This window comes from Habropoda laboriosa, unplaced genomic scaffold, assembly GCF_001263275.1.
Source record: "Habropoda laboriosa isolate 0110345459 unplaced genomic scaffold, ASM126327v1 scaffold23, whole genome shotgun sequence".
In the NCBI taxonomy this organism is placed as follows: Eukaryota; Metazoa; Arthropoda; class Insecta; order Hymenoptera; family Apidae; genus Habropoda; species Habropoda laboriosa.
Genome location: NW_017100140.1, coordinates 610,156 through 629,898, shown reverse-complemented (window position 1 = coordinate 629,898; position 19,743 = coordinate 610,156). Strand labels below are relative to the sequence as shown.

Here is a 19,743-nt window from a genome sequence, read left to right as displayed (position 1 = left end):
AAAATTATAGAAATTGTAAGAATTGTGAAAATGATCAAAATTGTCAAAATTACTATTAATTTCGTAATAAAAAATAGTCGAAAATGCTCCGAGAAAAGTTATAATAATTTTAAAAATTATAGAAATTGTAAGAATTGTGAAAATGATCAAAATTGTCAAAATTACTATTAATTTCGTAATAAAAAATAGTCGAAAATGCTCCGAGAAAAGTTATAATAATTTTAAAAATTATAGAAATTGTAAGAATTGTGAAAATGATCAAAATTGTCAAAATTACTATTAATTTCGTAATAAAAAATAGTCGAAAATGCTCCGAGAAAAGTTATAATAATTTTAAAAATTATAGAAATTGTAAGAATTGTGAAAATGATCAAAATTGTCAAAATTACTATTAATTTCGTAATAAAAAATAGTCGAAAATGCTCCGAGAAAAGTTATAATAATTTTAAAAATTATAGAAATTGTAAGAATTGTGAAAATGATCAAAATTGTCAAAATTACTATTAATTTCGTAATAAAAAATAGTCGAAAATGCTCCGAGAAAAGTTATAATAATTTTAAAAATTATAGAAATTGTAAGAATTGTGAAAATGATCAAAATTGTCAAAATTACTATTAATTTCGTAATAAAAAATAGTCGAAAATGCTCCGAGAAAAGTTATAATAATTTTAAAAATTATAGAAATTGTAAGAATTGTGAAAATGATCAAAATTGTCAAAATTACTATTAATTTCGTAATAAAAAATAGTCGAAAATGCTCCGAGAAAAGTTATAATAATTTTAAAAATTATAGAAATTGTAAGAATTGTGAAAATGATCAAAATTGTCAAAATTACTATTAATTTCGTAATAAAAAATAGTCGAAAATGCTCCGAGAAAAGTTATAATAATTTTAAAAATTATAGAAATTGTAAGAATTGTGAAAATGATCAAAATTGTCAAAATTACTATTAATTTCGTAATAAAAAATAGTCGAAAATGCTCCGAGAAAAGTTATAATAATTTTAAAAATTATAGAAATTGTAAGAATTGTGAAAATGATCAAAATTGTCAAAATTACTATTAATTTCGTAATAAAAAATAGTCGAAAATGCTCCGAGAAAAGTTATAATAATTTTAAAAATTATAGAAATTGTAAGAATTGTGAAAATGATCAAAATTGTCAAAATTACTATTAATTTCGTAATAAAAAATAGTCGAAAATGCTCCGAGAAAAGTTATAATAATTTTAAAAATTATAGAAATTGTAAGAATTGTGAAAATGATCAAAATTGTCAAAATTACTATTAATTTCGTAATAAAAAATAGTCGAAAATGCTCCGAGAAAAGTTATAATAATTTTAAAAATTATAGAAATTGTAAGAATTGTGAAAATGATCAAAATTGTCAAAATTACTATTAATTTCGTAATAAAAAATAGTCGAAAATGCTCCGAGAAAAGTTATAATAATTTTAAAAATTATAGAAATTGTAAGAATTGTGAAAATGATCAAAATTGTCAAAATTACTATTAATTTCGTAATAAAAAATAGTCGAAAATGCTCCGAGAAAAGTTATAATAATTTTAAAAATTATAGAAATTGTAAGAATTGTGAAAATGATCAAAATTGTCAAAATTACTATTAATTTCGTAATAAAAAATAGTCGAAAATGCTCCGAGAAAAGTTATAATAATTTTAAAAATTATAGAAATTGTAAGAATTGTGAAAATGATCAAAATTGTCAAAATTACTATTAATTTCGTAATAAAAAATAGTCGAAAATGCTCCGAGAAAAGTTATAATAATTTTAAAAATTATAGAAATTGTAAGAATTGTGAAAATGATCAAAATTGTCAAAATTACTATTAATTTCGTAATAAAAAATAGTCGAAAATGCTCCGAGAAAAGTTATAATAATTTTAAAAATTATAGAAATTGTAAGAATTGTGAAAATGATCAAAATTGTCAAAATTACTATTAATTTCGTAATAAAAAATAGTCGAAAATGCTCCGAGAAAAGTTATAATAATTTTAAAAATTATAGAAATTGTAAGAATTGTGAAAATGATCAAAATTGTCAAAATTACTATTAATTTCGTAATAAAAAATAGTCGAAAATGCTCCGAGAAAAGTTATAATAATTTTAAAAATTATAGAAATTGTAAGAATTGTGAAAATGATCAAAATTGTCAAAATTACTATTAATTTCGTAATAAAAAATAGTCGAAAATGCTCCGAGAAAAGTTATAATAATTTTAAAAATTATAGAAATTGTAAGAATTGTGAAAATGATCAAAATTGTCAAAATTACTATTAATTTCGTAATAAAAAATAGTCGAAAATGCTCCGAGAAAAGTTATAATAATTTTAAAAATTATAGAAATTGTAAGAATTGTGAAAATGATCAAAATTGTCAAAATTACTATTAATTTCGTAATAAAAAATAGTCGAAAATGCTCCGAGAAAAGTTATAATAATTTTAAAAATTATAGAAATTGTAAGAATTGTGAAAATGATCAAAATTGTCAAAATTACTATTAATTTCGTAATAAAAAATAGTCGAAAATGCTCCGAGAAAAGTTATAATAATTTTAAAAATTATAGAAATTGTAAGAATTGTGAAAATGATCAAAATTGTCAAAATTACTATTAATTTCGTAATAAAAAATAGTCGAAAATGCTCCGAGAAAAGTTATAATAATTTTAAAAATTATAGAAATTGTAAGAATTGTGAAAATGATCAAAATTGTCAAAATTACTATTAATTTCGTAATAAAAAATAGTCGAAAATGCTCCGAGAAAAGTTATAATAATTTTAAAAATTATAGAAATTGTAAGAATTGTGAAAATGATCAAAATTGTCAAAATTACTATTAATTTCGTAATAAAAAATAGTCGAAAATGCTCCGAGAAAAGTTATAATAATTTTAAAAATTATAGAAATTGTAAGAATTGTGAAAATGATCAAAATTGTCAAAATTACTATTAATTTCGTAATAAAAAATAGTCGAAAATGCTCCGAGAAAAGTTATAATAATTTTAAAAATTATAGAAATTGTAAGAATTGTGAAAATGATCAAAATTGTCAAAATTACTATTAATTTCGTAATAAAAAATAGTCGAAAATGCTCCGAGAAAAGTTATAATAATTTTAAAAATTATAGAAATTGTAAGAATTGTGAAAATGATCAAAATTGTCAAAATTACTATTAATTTCGTAATAAAAAATAGTCGAAAATGCTCCGAGAAAAGTTATAATAATTTTAAAAATTATAGAAATTGTAAGAATTGTGAAAATGATCAAAATTGTCAAAATTACTATTAATTTCGTAATAAAAAATAGTCGAAAATGCTCCGAGAAAAGTTATAATAATTTTAAAAATTATAGAAATTGTAAGAATTGTGAAAATGATCAAAATTGTCAAAATTACTATTAATTTCGTAATAAAAAATAGTCGAAAATGCTCCGAGAAAAGTTATAATAATTTTAAAAATTATAGAAATTGTAAGAATTGTGAAAATGATCAAAATTGTCAAAATTACTATTAATTTCGTAATAAAAAATAGTCGAAAATGCTCCGAGAAAAGTTATAATAATTTTAAAAATTATAGAAATTGTAAGAATTGTGAAAATGATCAAAATTGTCAAAATTACTATTAATTTCGTAATAAAAAATAGTCGAAAATGCTCCGAGAAAAGTTATAATAATTTTAAAAATTATAGAAATTGTAAGAATTGTGAAAATGATCAAAATTGTCAAAATTACTATTAATTTCGTAATAAAAAATAGTCGAAAATGCTCCGAGAAAAGTTATAATAATTTTAAAAATTATAGAAATTGTAAGAATTGTGAAAATGATCAAAATTGTCAAAATTACTATTAATTTCGTAATAAAAAATAGTCGAAAATGCTCCGAGAAAAGTTATAATAATTTTAAAAATTATAGAAATTGTAAGAATTGTGAAAATGATCAAAATTGTCAAAATTACTATTAATTTCGTAATAAAAAATAGTCGAAAATGCTCCGAGAAAAGTTATAATAATTTTAAAAATTATAGAAATTGTAAGAATTGTGAAAATGATCAAAATTGTCAAAATTACTATTAATTTCGTAATAAAAAATAGTCGAAAATGCTCCGAGAAAAGTTATAATAATTTTAAAAATTATAGAAATTGTAAGAATTGTGAAAATGATCAAAATTGTCAAAATTACTATTAATTTCGTAATAAAAAATAGTCGAAAATGCTCCGAGAAAAGTTATAATAATTTTAAAAATTATAGAAATTGTAAGAATTGTGAAAATGATCAAAATTGTCAAAATTACTATTAATTTCGTAATAAAAAATAGTCGAAAATGCTCCGAGAAAAGTTATAATAATTTTAAAAATTATAGAAATTGTAAGAATTGTGAAAATGATCAAAATTGTCAAAATTACTATTAATTTCGTAATAAAAAATAGTCGAAAATGCTCCGAGAAAAGTTATAATAATTTTAAAAATTATAGAAATTGTAAGAATTGTGAAAATGATCAAAATTGTCAAAATTACTATTAATTTCGTAATAAAAAATAGTCGAAAATGCTCCGAGAAAAGTTATAATAATTTTAAAAATTATAGAAATTGTAAGAATTGTGAAAATGATCAAAATTGTCAAAATTACTATTAATTTCGTAATAAAAAATAGTCGAAAATGCTCCGAGAAAAGTTATAATAATTTTAAAAATTATAGAAATTGTAAGAATTGTGAAAATGATCAAAATTGTCAAAATTACTATTAATTTCGTAATAAAAAATAGTCGAAAATGCTCCGAGAAAAGTTATAATAATTTTAAAAATTATAGAAATTGTAAGAATTGTGAAAATGATCAAAATTGTCAAAATTACTATTAATTTCGTAATAAAAAATAGTCGAAAATGCTCCGAGAAAAGTTATAATAATTTTAAAAATTATAGAAATTGTAAGAATTGTGAAAATGATCAAAATTGTCAAAATTACTATTAATTTCGTAATAAAAAATAGTCGAAAATGCTCCGAGAAAAGTTATAATAATTTTAAAAATTATAGAAATTGTAAGAATTGTGAAAATGATCAAAATTGTCAAAATTACTATTAATTTCGTAATAAAAAATAGTCGAAAATGCTCCGAGAAAAGTTATAATAATTTTAAAAATTATAGAAATTGTAAGAATTGTGAAAATGATCAAAATTGTCAAAATTACTATTAATTTCGTAATAAAAAATAGTCGAAAATGCTCCGAGAAAAGTTATAATAATTTTAAAAATTATAGAAATTGTAAGAATTGTGAAAATGATCAAAATTGTCAAAATTACTATTAATTTCGTAATAAAAAATAGTCGAAAATGCTCCGAGAAAAGTTATAATAATTTTAAAAATTATAGAAATTGTAAGAATTGTGAAAATGATCAAAATTGTCAAAATTACTATTAATTTCGTAATAAAAAATAGTCGAAAATGCTCCGAGAAAAGTTATAATAATTTTAAAAATTATAGAAATTGTAAGAATTGTGAAAATGATCAAAATTGTCAAAATTACTATTAATTTCGTAATAAAAAATAGTCGAAAATGCTCCGAGAAAAGTTATAATAATTTTAAAAATTATAGAAATTGTAAGAATTGTGAAAATGATCAAAATTGTCAAAATTACTATTAATTTCGTAATAAAAAATAGTCGAAAATGCTCCGAGAAAAGTTATAATAATTTTAAAAATTATAGAAATTGTAAGAATTGTGAAAATGATCAAAATTGTCAAAATTACTATTAATTTCGTAATAAAAAATAGTCGAAAATGCTCCGAGAAAAGTTATAATAATTTTAAAAATTATAGAAATTGTAAGAATTGTGAAAATGATCAAAATTGTCAAAATTACTATTAATTTCGTAATAAAAAATAGTCGAAAATGCTCCGAGAAAAGTTATAATAATTTTAAAAATTATAGAAATTGTAAGAATTGTGAAAATGATCAAAATTGTCAAAATTACTATTAATTTCGTAATAAAAAATAGTCGAAAATGCTCCGAGAAAAGTTATAATAATTTTAAAAATTATAGAAATTGTAAGAATTGTGAAAATGATCAAAATTGTCAAAATTACTATTAATTTCGTAATAAAAAATAGTCGAAAATGCTCCGAGAAAAGTTATAATAATTTTAAAAATTATAGAAATTGTAAGAATTGTGAAAATGATCAAAATTGTCAAAATTACTATTAATTTCGTAATAAAAAATAGTCGAAAATGCTCCGAGAAAAGTTATAATAATTTTAAAAATTATAGAAATTGTAAGAATTGTGAAAATGATCAAAATTGTCAAAATTACTATTAATTTCGTAATAAAAAATAGTCGAAAATGCTCCGAGAAAAGTTATAATAATTTTAAAAATTATAGAAATTGTAAGAATTGTGAAAATGATCAAAATTGTCAAAATTACTATTAATTTCGTAATAAAAAATAGTCGAAAATGCTCCGAGAAAAGTTATAATAATTTTAAAAATTATAGAAATTGTAAGAATTGTGAAAATGATCAAAATTGTCAAAATTACTATTAATTTCGTAATAAAAAATAGTCGAAAATGCTCCGAGAAAAGTTATAATAATTTTAAAAATTATAGAAATTGTAAGAATTGTGAAAATGATCAAAATTGTCAAAATTACTATTAATTTCGTAATAAAAAATAGTCGAAAATGCTCCGAGAAAAGTTATAATAATTTTAAAAATTATAGAAATTGTAAGAATTGTGAAAATGATCAAAATTGTCAAAATTACTATTAATTTCGTAATAAAAAATAGTCGAAAATGCTCCGAGAAAAGTTATAATAATTTTAAAAATTATAGAAATTGTAAGAATTGTGAAAATGATCAAAATTGTCAAAATTACTATTAATTTCGTAATAAAAAATAGTCGAAAATGCTCCGAGAAAAGTTATAATAATTTTAAAAATTATAGAAATTGTAAGAATTGTGAAAATGATCAAAATTGTCAAAATTACTATTAATTTCGTAATAAAAAATAGTCGAAAATGCTCCGAGAAAAGTTATAATAATTTTAAAAATTATAGAAATTGTAAGAATTGTGAAAATGATCAAAATTGTCAAAATTACTATTAATTTCGTAATAAAAAATAGTCGAAAATGCTCCGAGAAAAGTTATAATAATTTTAAAAATTATAGAAATTGTAAGAATTGTGAAAATGATCAAAATTGTCAAAATTACTATTAATTTCGTAATAAAAAATAGTCGAAAATGCTCCGAGAAAAGTTATAATAATTTTAAAAATTATAGAAATTGTAAGAATTGTGAAAATGATCAAAATTGTCAAAATTACTATTAATTTCGTAATAAAAAATAGTCGAAAATGCTCCGAGAAAAGTTATAATAATTTTAAAAATTATAGAAATTGTAAGAATTGTGAAAATGATCAAAATTGTCAAAATTACTATTAATTTCGTAATAAAAAATAGTCGAAAATGCTCCGAGAAAAGTTATAATAATTTTAAAAATTATAGAAATTGTAAGAATTGTGAAAATGATCAAAATTGTCAAAATTACTATTAATTTCGTAATAAAAAATAGTCGAAAATGCTCCGAGAAAAGTTATAATAATTTTAAAAATTATAGAAATTGTAAGAATTGTGAAAATGATCAAAATTGTCAAAATTACTATTAATTTCGTAATAAAAAATAGTCGAAAATGCTCCGAGAAAAGTTATAATAATTTTAAAAATTATAGAAATTGTAAGAATTGTGAAAATGATCAAAATTGTCAAAATTACTATTAATTTCGTAATAAAAAATAGTCGAAAATGCTCCGAGAAAAGTTATAATAATTTTAAAAATTATAGAAATTGTAAGAATTGTGAAAATGATCAAAATTGTCAAAATTACTATTAATTTCGTAATAAAAAATAGTCGAAAATGCTCCGAGAAAAGTTATAATAATTTTAAAAATTATAGAAATTGTAAGAATTGTGAAAATGATCAAAATTGTCAAAATTACTATTAATTTCGTAATAAAAAATAGTCGAAAATGCTCCGAGAAAAGTTATAATAATTTTAAAAATTATAGAAATTGTAAGAATTGTGAAAATGATCAAAATTGTCAAAATTACTATTAATTTCGTAATAAAAAATAGTCGAAAATGCTCCGAGAAAAGTTATAATAATTTTAAAAATTATAGAAATTGTAAGAATTGTGAAAATGATCAAAATTGTCAAAATTACTATTAATTTCGTAATAAAAAATAGTCGAAAATGCTCCGAGAAAAGTTATAATAATTTTAAAAATTATAGAAATTGTAAGAATTGTGAAAATGATCAAAATTGTCAAAATTACTATTAATTTCGTAATAAAAAATAGTCGAAAATGCTCCGAGAAAAGTTATAATAATTTTAAAAATTATAGAAATTGTAAGAATTGTGAAAATGATCAAAATTGTCAAAATTACTATTAATTTCGTAATAAAAAATAGTCGAAAATGCTCCGAGAAAAGTTATAATAATTTTAAAAATTATAGAAATTGTAAGAATTGTGAAAATGATCAAAATTGTCAAAATTACTATTAATTTCGTAATAAAAAATAGTCGAAAATGCTCCGAGAAAAGTTATAATAATTTTAAAAATTATAGAAATTGTAAGAATTGTGAAAATGATCAAAATTGTCAAAATTAGAAACTTGTATAGATTATAAAAATTATAAAAGTTTTTACTAACTTTGAGCGCAAATAGCAGCGAAGAATTACGAAACCTCCCACTTCCTTCAATTTCGACACAGATCTACCGCTAGCTCCTGGTCAAACGGTCACGAAGGCATGAATGAAAATGTGGAAAACGAAAGAAAATCTCAGCGACGACTCTAAACAGGGAGCTGTTCGCAAACGATCGAGCTCCTGTTCGCGAAACAGGAGCAGCCAGCCAGGAGATCGGCTGGCGATTATTAACGAAAGGAAGGCGTTGCGGCAAAAGGAAGTAACAAGTCGCGAAATAGATACCTGAAGAAGAAGGCTAATCCGCTCTTTTCCGACACACCTGATGGCCGAGCATGCGAGCGCATCGTCTCGCGTACGAAACGCCGCGGAACGCCTTAAGCGGCGTTCACGCCGAGGATTTACTGCGCTCGAAAACTGCACGCCCTATTGACGGAGGATAATTTCCACCGGAATGCACCAACCTGGAATTTTTCTACTCTGCACGCGAGTAGAACCGGTAGAAGAATACACAGGCGAGAAGCTCTAAATATTCAGTGTAACTCGTTTGATCGTTACTCAATCCTCTTCCATTTGATTCGAAGTTTTTCGGTCGAGGCAATTAGCGGAATTCCATTCGTTCCTGAATCCTTACTTCTTTACTTCTTCGGGTATTTCGATGAATTATTCACTGTCTTCGTGGATGATTTTTTCTTTTTGAAGTTTCGAGGAATTCGTGCGGTTTTTCGTCGGAGAGGTAATTTTTCTTTTATGTTAGGGGATAGAGGTAGAAATAGAGATTGAAGAATTGATTATGTAAGGAAAGTATAATCGTTGGAGATTCTGCTGCAGTCATTCATGAGTTGTTCGAAGTGTATTAATTATACACAGATTGATACGATAAGATGTGCTGTGAGCACGCAGCAGATTTCGCCGGAAACTTGCCCCCATTCAGTAAAGAACATCGATTTACTTGTTGACTGAACTCGTATGTTAGTCAAATGTTTGCACGTTTTAGAGTGTGTAGTTAGACGTCGGGAAAAATTACAGTTAGCCTGTGAACGATTTCAAATAGAGGATCGAGAAAATTGTGAATTATTGAGAATTGAGAATTCACTCACTCCTTTCACTTAACCTATTTAAGAGGAAGGAAGAGCAATTAATTTAATTAGTTTTATTAAACTGATTAATTTTATACACGTGTGTCTCTTAAAATATATTTATACACGTAGCAATATAATACGTCAAAAGAAATTGGGGCAGTTTTTAATAAACGTACGCTTTTCTAATAAATGAAATTTTTCATAAATGCAATAACATATAAGGTATGAAAAGAATTTAGCGCACTTTTTAATAAATGAGATTTTCCGTAAATGCAACAATATAATACACCAAATGAATTTAGCGCACTTTTTAATAAGCGTATGTTTTTTAATAAACGTAATTATTTTATAAACGTACCAGTATATACACTAAAAGTATTTGACGCACTCTTTAATGAACGTATGTTTTTTTAATAAATGAAATTTTTCATAAATGCACCAATATAGTACACTAAAAGGATTTAGCGCACTTTTTAATAAAGGTATTTATTTTATAAATACACCGAAAGAATTTGGCGCACTTTTTAGTAAACGTATGTTTTTTAATAAATCAAATTTTTCATAAATGCACCAATATAGTACACTAAAAGGATTTAGTGTTTTTTTTAATAGACGTAATTATTTTATAAATACACCGAAAGAATTTGGCGCACTTTTTAGTAAACGTATGTTTTTTAATAAATGAAATTTTTCATAAATGCACCAATATAGTACACTAAAAGGATTTAGTGCACTGTTTAATAAATGTAATTATTTTATAAATACACCGAAAGAATTTGGCACACTTTTTAGTAAACGTATGTTTTTTAATAAACCAAATTTTTCATAAATGCACCAATATAGTACACCAAAAGAATTTAGTGCACTGTTTAATAAATGTAATTATTTTATAAATACACCAAAAGAATTTGGCGCACTTTTTAATAAATGAAATTCTTCATAAATGCACCAATATAATACACCAAAAAAATTTGGCTCTTTATTCAATTAAAATACACTCTTCAAACAGTCGCCCAATGAACTAATTCTTCCAGGAACCACGACACGATCAAAACGCTTTCTACGCTAGATCACGCGATTCCCCGGAAAATCTCGCTAAAATCCCTTAAAACGATGACGCCAGTGAGTCAGGCGAGTTCTACGAAATCCTCGTGCGATCACGCGATTTCCAAAGCGTGCCTCTCGCGAGTGTTGTCCGTGAAAATTGGCCGCGCGCACTTTCTCGCCGGCAGATCCGTCTGCGAGGAACGCCGTCGTTGGAGCGTGGCGCGCGAAAATCCGATCTCCCGCGAGCTAACTGGGCTAATTTAAAGTAGGCCTGCTCCGTCTCGTCTCGCTCAGCCGAGGGAAATAATGTTCACCAAGTTTCCCTCCCTCGTTCTTTCCACCTTTTCCGTGAAACTTCCGTCGCTTTTCACACGTACAGCCGGATCCTCGATTTTGTCCCGATACCCTCAGCCGTACTAACCGCCTACTATATACTCGATTTCGTCGTCGAGAACGAAAGTGGTTCCCCTCGGGTCGTCGCTGTCGCCATATCGGCCATTGTCGATCAACCATAATCTATCGTTCGATCGATCTGAACCTGTCAACACCGAGAAACACGTGAACGTGTCACTTTGACACGAGGAGATGTGTATTGCTATTAAAAATATAACAAAGGAGTTTATTAAGAGTTTTGCAGCTGAGAAACAATGGGGAATGAGAATAGAAACTGAAGGAAATGATTAAAGTTTTCTTTCTGTTTAATATTAAAATTTGTGACATATTCATTTCGTGGGAATATAGAGATATTCGATTATCCTAACAGTGAATATGAACATTAATTCAGATAAACAGAGAAATTCACGTGAACGTTTCACTTTGACACGAGTAGACGTGTAATTGCAATTAAAAGTATAGCAAAACATCGATCAACATTTGGCACCTAAGAAAAATCGAGAAACAAGAATAGAGACTAAACGAAAAAGTTAAATTCTTCATTTTCCTTAATATTAATATGTATAAAATACTTCTTCCATCCACCAACAGGTATCGACATTAATTCCGATAATCAAGGTCCCACCGAAGTCAGAAGCCTCAGACTAGATCTATGTTTCCCAGTAATTGACCATTAATAATAACACCCGACACAACCAGTGCAATTACCTCTTCAAACACGCCAATATATCAACATCAGATTTTCCTCCGATCCTCCATAATTCTCTATAATTCATCCAACAAGCTCTAATACAATTTAAATCCTCGTAATTCCACCTAAGAACGTTTCTAGAGCGAACCGTGTGCGATATCGAAGAAAGTCTAATATTTCTCAACCCACGGTATTCTGTAACCTAACGAAATTTCAAACGAGACCCTCTGTGTTGACCAAGAGCATCTCTGAATGGACGTCTCTAGGCTTCGCTCTCATTAGAGCGGACCCGTCTCCGGTATCCTTTTTTTTCCCCCTGGCGAATTCGACAGAGATTCGAATGCTCCGCTCTATTTGACGCTCCCTCTCGCCGCGTGTAAAGAGCGGTGGTGGCGACGCGCGAGAGGTCCCCTCGCCTCCTCTTAGCCGCGAAAGAAGAGAGCACCGCCTGGCCGGCGCGCGTTCCTCTCGACTACGGAGAATGTATGGAACGGGCCGAAAGGCAAAAAGGAAAAAGGACTACCCGGTGACTCGCTCTATATATACTGCAACTATCCGAGGGTATGTCCAGTGCACGGTACGCGTCTCGTCCGTCAGCTTCACTCAGGAGGTCCACCCAGCCTGTGCAGCAACAGTTCGTTCCCGCGACGCGTCCTCCTCAACCGCCGTCGGATCTTCCATCGCCAGAAGGGATCTGTACAAAAGAGATCGAAGGGCTCTTCACGAGAATCAACGAGTTCGCCGAGCAATATGGAAGGATTGAAAGATCAATCGTCGCGTCTGATGCTGCTGATACCATTGTTGCTGCTCGTTGCCACAGTGGCTGGCGAGATAGAACGGCGCACGTCCAAGCAGCTGGTCGAGGAGTCAGCGGAGAATCTGGCTTCTACGTTGAACAAAGACTGCGGCAAGTCGTACAGTGCCACCTGTCTGAAATTGGACGTGGTGTCACTGTTGGATAGGCTGTCCGAGCAAGAGGACATCAGCATTCTTCCCGGAGTATCTGTGATCAAGGAGAATGGATCGGCGAGCATGCCAGCTGCAGAGGTGGTCGCTAATCTGGCTAGAGACTTTCCTAACGACGTGGAGAAGAGGCTGGACGCGTATCTGGTTCACAAGGTTGGAAGCTACCTGAACAGCCATTCGATCTCTATCAAACTGTTCGATCCGAGGACCTTCGAGGCTGCGAGGAACTTCAACGAGGAGACGTTGGCGCAGTTGGGTCTCGGTGGAGCGCAGAGCGTCGGTACTGGTAAGAAACGACTAATTTTCACCTGCCTTTTTCGCGATCTTTCCCCGTCAGATTAACTACGAATTGCACGTGATAACGCAGGACGCAAGAAGGAAAAGGGTGGCTACGGTGGTCTGATGGCTGGTCTGATGATGATGAAAGGTACACTGGGCGCAGTTGGCTTCGGTGCACTGGCCCTGTTAGCTGGTAAAGCTCTGATGACCGGTCTGATGGCTCTTATGCTATCGGCGATCGTAGGTCTGAAGTCTCTCGCTGGCGGTGGCGAGAAGAAGACCACCTACGAGATCGTCAGCAAACCAGTCTACTCTAACTCTCACACTCACAGCTCCGAGGAGCACCATGGCCACGGTTACGGTCATTCCGGATACGGAAGATCCCTGGACACCGTTCACGACAGCGTTCAACAGGCTGTATTGAAGTACGGGAACGCGCGGGATCGCCGGTCGCTCTATCGGCAGAATTAACGAATTCGCGAGTGGAGGAGCTACCAGCAACGAAAAAGAAAAAAAAAGAAAAAAAATAAGAAAAGTCAAGCTGGTGGCACGCGAGAGATCTAGTAGCACGTCTCTACCTCACCGAGTTCACTTCGTTTCCTTCCTCCATCTTTTCCACACCTCGCGGTTCCTCTCGATCTGTATCAGTGGCTCCTCCTCCTCCGCATCGTCTTCACCCATTCTCTTCTCACCGATCATTCCTCTACCACCACTCCTCGTACTATCAGTACCACTATTGCTACTTCTATATAACTACCACATCACCTTTCTCCAGTCTGTAAGTCCGTTTCGCTTTCTTGTTGCTCGCGCTCTATCTGTCACTTCCGTCGCCTAGCCTGGTCTCATTTCATCGCCCTGAGTTTTCTGATCACCATTACAGTTATATTCGTAGATTCGTAGGTATTTATTGCGAAGCATGCTCTCTTCCCTTCTTCTCTCTCTCTCTCTCTCTCTCTCTCTGTTTCTCTCTCATTCCCTTCATACCACCATTCCGCTCTGTTCGTCTTCCTTAGGTCACGGCTCGAGCTGGTCGTCGTTGCACATGGACCATCCTCGTTATCATGTACATGATTTCTCCTCTTTGTTATTTATATGTATTTATGCGCATTGTAAAGTTTTAATAAAACATGTTTTTAAGAAGCTGCTTCTTGGTCCCTTGTTCTTGGCTCTTTGGACATTTCTTTTTGTAATTTTTCTTTTCGGATGTTGGTTCGTACGTGGAGGATTTGATACGTTCGAGGCGTGAGTTAGTTCTTTGTGTCTGGGTAAAGTGAAGGCCGAGCTTCGACGCGGTCTGCTGCCAGGAAGATTATACACGTTAGACGGTAATTACAAGATGAATGCACTCAATTAGAGTGATACGAAAGAAGGTCGTCCCCTTCACAACGCCGTTCGTCAGGCTAACTAGACGTTCTCTGGTCATTTAGGCTCTCCTCGTTATCAATTTCGCAGGATTAGTCGAGTGGTCGTTAATCTTGTAATGGAAGAAATTATGAAGGAAATTGGGTACCAATCTTTTGCTGAAGGAATTGGGAGTGAAACATTAAAATTTTGCAGAATTACTTGAGCAATCGTCAATCTTGCAGTGGTGGAAATTACGAAAACAATTCTGCTCTAATCTTTTGCTGAAGGAATTGGGAGGAGAACACTAGAATTTTGCAGAATTACTTGAATAATCATCGATCTTACAATGAAAAAAATTGTAAAAAAAGCAAAATTTCCTCTTATATACGATTTGAACACTATAAACATTTTGCAAAATTACTTCGATAAATTTCAAATGTGTCATTACTTTTTGTCAATCTTGCAATGAAAAATATTGTAAAAAGTTCTGTTTCAATTTTTTACTAAATGAATTCAAAAACTAAAATTTCCTCTCACCCACGATTTAGCCGCTACAAACATTTTGCAGAATTACTCCAATAAATTACAAACACGTCACTACTCGCAATAGAAAAAATTATGAGAAAAGCATCTGTTTCAATCTGTTACTAAAGGAATTAAAAAACCAAATTGCCTCTTATCTACAATCTGAACTACATAACTACACCATTATATTTCTCTCCCGACCTCTTCAGGTACTCCAATTTAGTAAAAAAATTAAAGAGCAAATTATTCAGGAAATTTTCCGATTACGCAGACTCGATCTCTGACTCCCCATAATTTATCGAGTTGCCCCCGAAATCTGGAAAGAGCGCATCCTGTTCGGTGGACTAGGAAACTCATTTCAAGAACGATCCACCCGGTAAGCTTATTATTACGCAATTTTTCCAGCGAGTCGCTAAATGGCAATCGTGACTGGTTGTCGCAAAGATCCACCGAGTGACATAAATTTTAGTGTATATAAACTAGTACGATCTGACTGTCGTCAGTCTGTGACAGCTGGTAAAGTGAAGTCGATCGTTTAATCGAGGATTATCGCGTATCGACCGATGTTAACTGGGAAAATCGTTCGTAGAGTGCGTGGATCGATGATCGTCGTGGTCCTTGTGCTCTGGATCGTTGCTCGAGGTGAAGCTGAGGATGGAGTGATCGAGGACAGGAAGATCGACGCGGATCCCTATAGGATTATTGGGACCAGTGCTAGACAATAGTACTGTGCACTTCGTTACAGAATTCTTTCCATTTTTTCATAATTTTTCAAAAGTGTAAAATTGAAATTCGAATTTTTTTAAAATATTTGTGGATTGAATTGGATAATATACGTTTGTATGGTACAGCTGGTACTGAAGTAACGCAAATTTTCAGTAGCACTGGCAGACAAGTGTTCGACTACCGGAATAATGGCGTCAGAGTGGACGTCAGAGTGGTTCCATCTTTGAAAAATGATTCCACAAGGGACGATAACTTCCCAGAATTCCCCACGACGGATATAGGCCGCTGTATTATCGATCTCTCTCTGGTCTGCGCTAGGAAACGTCTCGGTCGATTCCTGGAGTCAATTAGAGACCTGAACGAAATCTACTTAATGGGACAGAAGATCAAATTGGTGAAGACTAGAGTGATCGATAATCGTAGATCCACGAACGAGAGTAACGACACTATCGAGCGTAGTGTCGATGATTTTTTCGATACCTTCGTCCTGAGAATCACGCTACCAAGATGGAATGGGAAACGAGAGAGAAATCAGATCGATCTTATGTTCGACGAAACTGCCATTTCTGAGGGTTTGTAACGTGCAATTGAGAATTAGAATGTTCCAATTAAAATTGTTTAAAAATTCTATTTTCCTCAGGACGTGGAAAAGGAGGTGGAGGGAAAGGCAAAGGTGGCAAGTGTAAGATGATGATGATGGCTGGGTTGATGATGATGAAAATGAAACTAATGGGTGATGCATATCCTCTGTATTCTTCTATCGATTATTAATTGCAGGTGTAATTAGAGTGTCTAATTGATTTCTTATACAACAGGTGTGGTAACGATGAAAGGAATGATGATGGGAGGCATGTCTCTCATGCTGTCAATGGCGATGCTGCTGCAGAAATACATGAAAGGTGGAGGTGGTGGAGGTGGTGGAGGTGGCGGAGGAGGAGGTAATACGATAAATAATCAAATACCATCGAACGAAATGTCATTACTGTTAAAAATTCTCAGGTCAATACAAGGAAATCGTTCTTCTGACAAAATCTGGTGGAGGTGGAGGAGGTGGTGGAGGTGGTGGAGGTGGCCATTCATATTCAGATTCTTATCACAGTGCACCACCAGCCTCAAGTTACGGGCCACCGTCAGGTGGAGGTGGTGGAGGATGGGGACGTAGCTTCGAAAGACGATTCACAGCGACAAATTACAATAGAACGAACTATACGACAGACTCGAGAAATTCTTCCGTTAAAAACGGACCACCTGTTTCAACCAAGAATTTCATCGATCGTCGGAGCTACGAGTATCATCCTGTCAATTCTAATTTCACATATTCCAGCTGGAATTCAACTAATTACGAGGAACCAGTGACGTATCGATACCTGGGTAACAAGACTGTGAGCGATGTGGGAAATAACAGCGACGTGGAGCCGTTTCTGCGTTCAGAATCCGATAATTACGCCGTCGACGAGGCTCCCTATCGGATAGAGGGTTCCAGGGATTCGAGGCCAGTCGTTGGTTACGCGGACAACGTCGATCATGTCGCCACGACGAACTACATCGCGAACAACTATGACACGGGTGTAGTGTATCCAGTTTACAGCGACGAGTGGCAGCCCGTCGAGGAGAAGTCCCAGGCGTCGAGTTTGAGGAGAGATATTGGAGGATCGAATAGCGGAGAGACGAATTTGCGTGGAATTTAGCGGATATTTAGGAAATTTGGAATTTGTAGTGTGTCGTATGGAAATGAATTTAGCGTATTTAATAAAATTTAGTCCGTACGAAATTTAGAGTGTACATATGAAATTTTATGAGTTGAAGTACTGTGGATTGGATGTTTTGCAAAATGGAAATGTACGAAATTTAATAAAATTTGAAATAGAAAAATGTAAAGTCTGTGGTGATAGACCTATCACTATATGCATTCTCTTATCACACTTCACGAGAGCTCTAGAGTCTCCTTATCATTATCGTGTAGCTTCCAACGTTACCGATACAGCGTAGAATAAGATTGCAACAGTAACAGTGGTTGGACTTAGAACTAAACGTGACTATGATGATGAGGTATAGAATTCTATACCATTATATAGAATTCTATATCATTGATAAATGAGGTATAGGACTGGATATCGTACAATCGTACACGAAGTATAGAATTCTGTACTTTTAAATGTATGCACATTAAGTTGAATTTCGAGTATTTTTCAGTTTATTCGCTTGTTACGCGTTTTCAACCATATCCAGACTTAGTTTATTTAATTTTTCAATGAACTATTATTTAAAGAATGAGCGTTTCGCAAAAGAAAGTGTACGTGGTGTGTAAGGGAGAAATGAATAGACTGTAAAATGCTGTAAAACAATGCTAGTATACATATTGTAACATTTCGTAAAATACGTTGCATTACTTCACTTTTCCTGATATTGGAGCCCTCTCCTTGAATCCTGTGGTGGTCTGAAAGATCATTCTCTGATTCAAACGAAAATTTACATTGTTATTTAACAAGGAACACTAATTATTCTTCAATGAAAGTACTTGATAGTACAATAAAAACTTTGATAAGTTAATACATTAATAAATGAAGAAATAAAGCTGCTTTACCACATTCTTTCGCTCGAATTTCGGACTTGGAGAACTTTGGCACGTTTGAGAAACGATTGACTCACACTACTAGCTGATTTTGAAGATTTTCGAATGTCTCGGAAATGGTTGTGTTGTACTACTTACTGATTCCGCAAAAATTTCTAGCTACTGAGGAATGGTTGACTAACACTACTCGCTGGTTTCGAAAAAATTCTAGCCTCTGAGATATGATTGACTTGCACTACTTGCGGCATTTCAGAAATTTCCTCGTGCAACATTGTGCACTTTTCGAGAACGATTCGCGGCAACAAAGTTGCAAACCCGATTCCCCCTTTGCAACTTTGTGTAGCGCGCGCGGCTCGCAAAAAAGCACAATGTTGCAAAACGCGTTATCGCGTTTGCAACTTTGTTGCCGGAAGTCGTTCTCGAAAAGTGCACAATGTTGCAAAACGGCGCGTCGTGCAACAATGTGCAATTTTCGAGTACGATTCCCGGCAACAAAGTTGCAAGCGCGGTCTCTCCTTTTGCAACAATGTGCTTTTCGGGAGCCCGCGAGAGTCACAATGTGGCAAAACGGCGTATCGCGCAACAATGTGCATTTTTCGAGAACGGTTCGCGGTAACAATGTTGCAAACTCGATAACGCGTTTGCCACAATGTGCATTCGAATATAATACGAGTCAACGACGTTACATTCAAGCGTAGTGCTTGCAATAATGTTCGCGTTCGGAATAACGCTTCTGATAATGTTGCAAGCAGAATCAGAGATTCGAACAATGTTTACGTTCAAATATAACGCTTGGAGCAGTGTTGCATTCAAAAGTAACGCGTGCAACAACGTTTTGCATTCGAAATAGTGCTTCCATCGATGTTGCATTCGAGAATAGAGACTGCAACAATGTGTGCATTCGAGTTTCAAAGGTGAACAGTGAAATAAGAGTATCTCGCTGCTTAAAGGTCACCGTTCAACGATATAAAAGTTCTTCTCCTGTTACTACAACCGTGTCCCACACCTCGATCAATTTGTCACCTCAACTCACGCGGGAACAAAGGCTCATTGTCGTTATACATTCTCAACACATAATTCCTATAATTCCTAAAATATAATTCCTAAACTCACCATTCAAAAACACCTCCAATCTTTGACACGATCGGTATTTCAGAACATGACATAGAGTCCCCGTAAGACGATTGCTCTATTCCGCACCTCGTCTATGGTTAAACAATATCGACCGGAGAATGGTCAGACTTTCGAACTTGGCACCGTTATACGCTCAGCAGTGGCGCAATCTTACGAACAGTCCTCCAAGACTCTGTACAGGTGCGAATCTTACCTGTCCTCGACAGGTGTGCTCCTCGTCCGTGACACTGAACTCCCAGCTACCGACTGAGGAACTCACAGTTGAAGAACGT

The 19,743-nt window shown here is 32.1% G+C and overlaps 2 protein-coding genes across 2 annotated transcripts; both read left to right on the top strand.

The window, feature by feature from the left end:
* The first annotated feature begins 12,675 nt into the window (after nt 1–12,675).
* LOC108570480 lies at nt 12,676–13,641 on the top strand. Its single transcript, XM_017932349.1, has 2 exons — nt 12,676–13,177; nt 13,259–13,641. The coding sequence occupies exons 1-2, from the start codon at nt 12,676–12,678 to the stop codon at nt 13,639–13,641; spliced, it is 885 nt and encodes a 294-aa protein (XP_017787838.1).
* A 1,814-nt stretch (nt 13,642–15,455) lies between these two features.
* Nucleotides 15,456–17,453, top strand: LOC108579876. Its single transcript, XM_017943499.1, has 6 exons — nt 15,456–15,541; nt 15,584–15,763; nt 15,919–16,337; nt 16,406–16,498; nt 16,581–16,703; nt 16,765–17,453. The coding sequence occupies exons 1-6, from the start codon at nt 15,456–15,458 to the stop codon at nt 17,451–17,453; spliced, it is 1,590 nt and encodes a 529-aa protein (XP_017798988.1).
* Nucleotides 17,454–19,743: the final 2,290 nt, after the last annotated feature.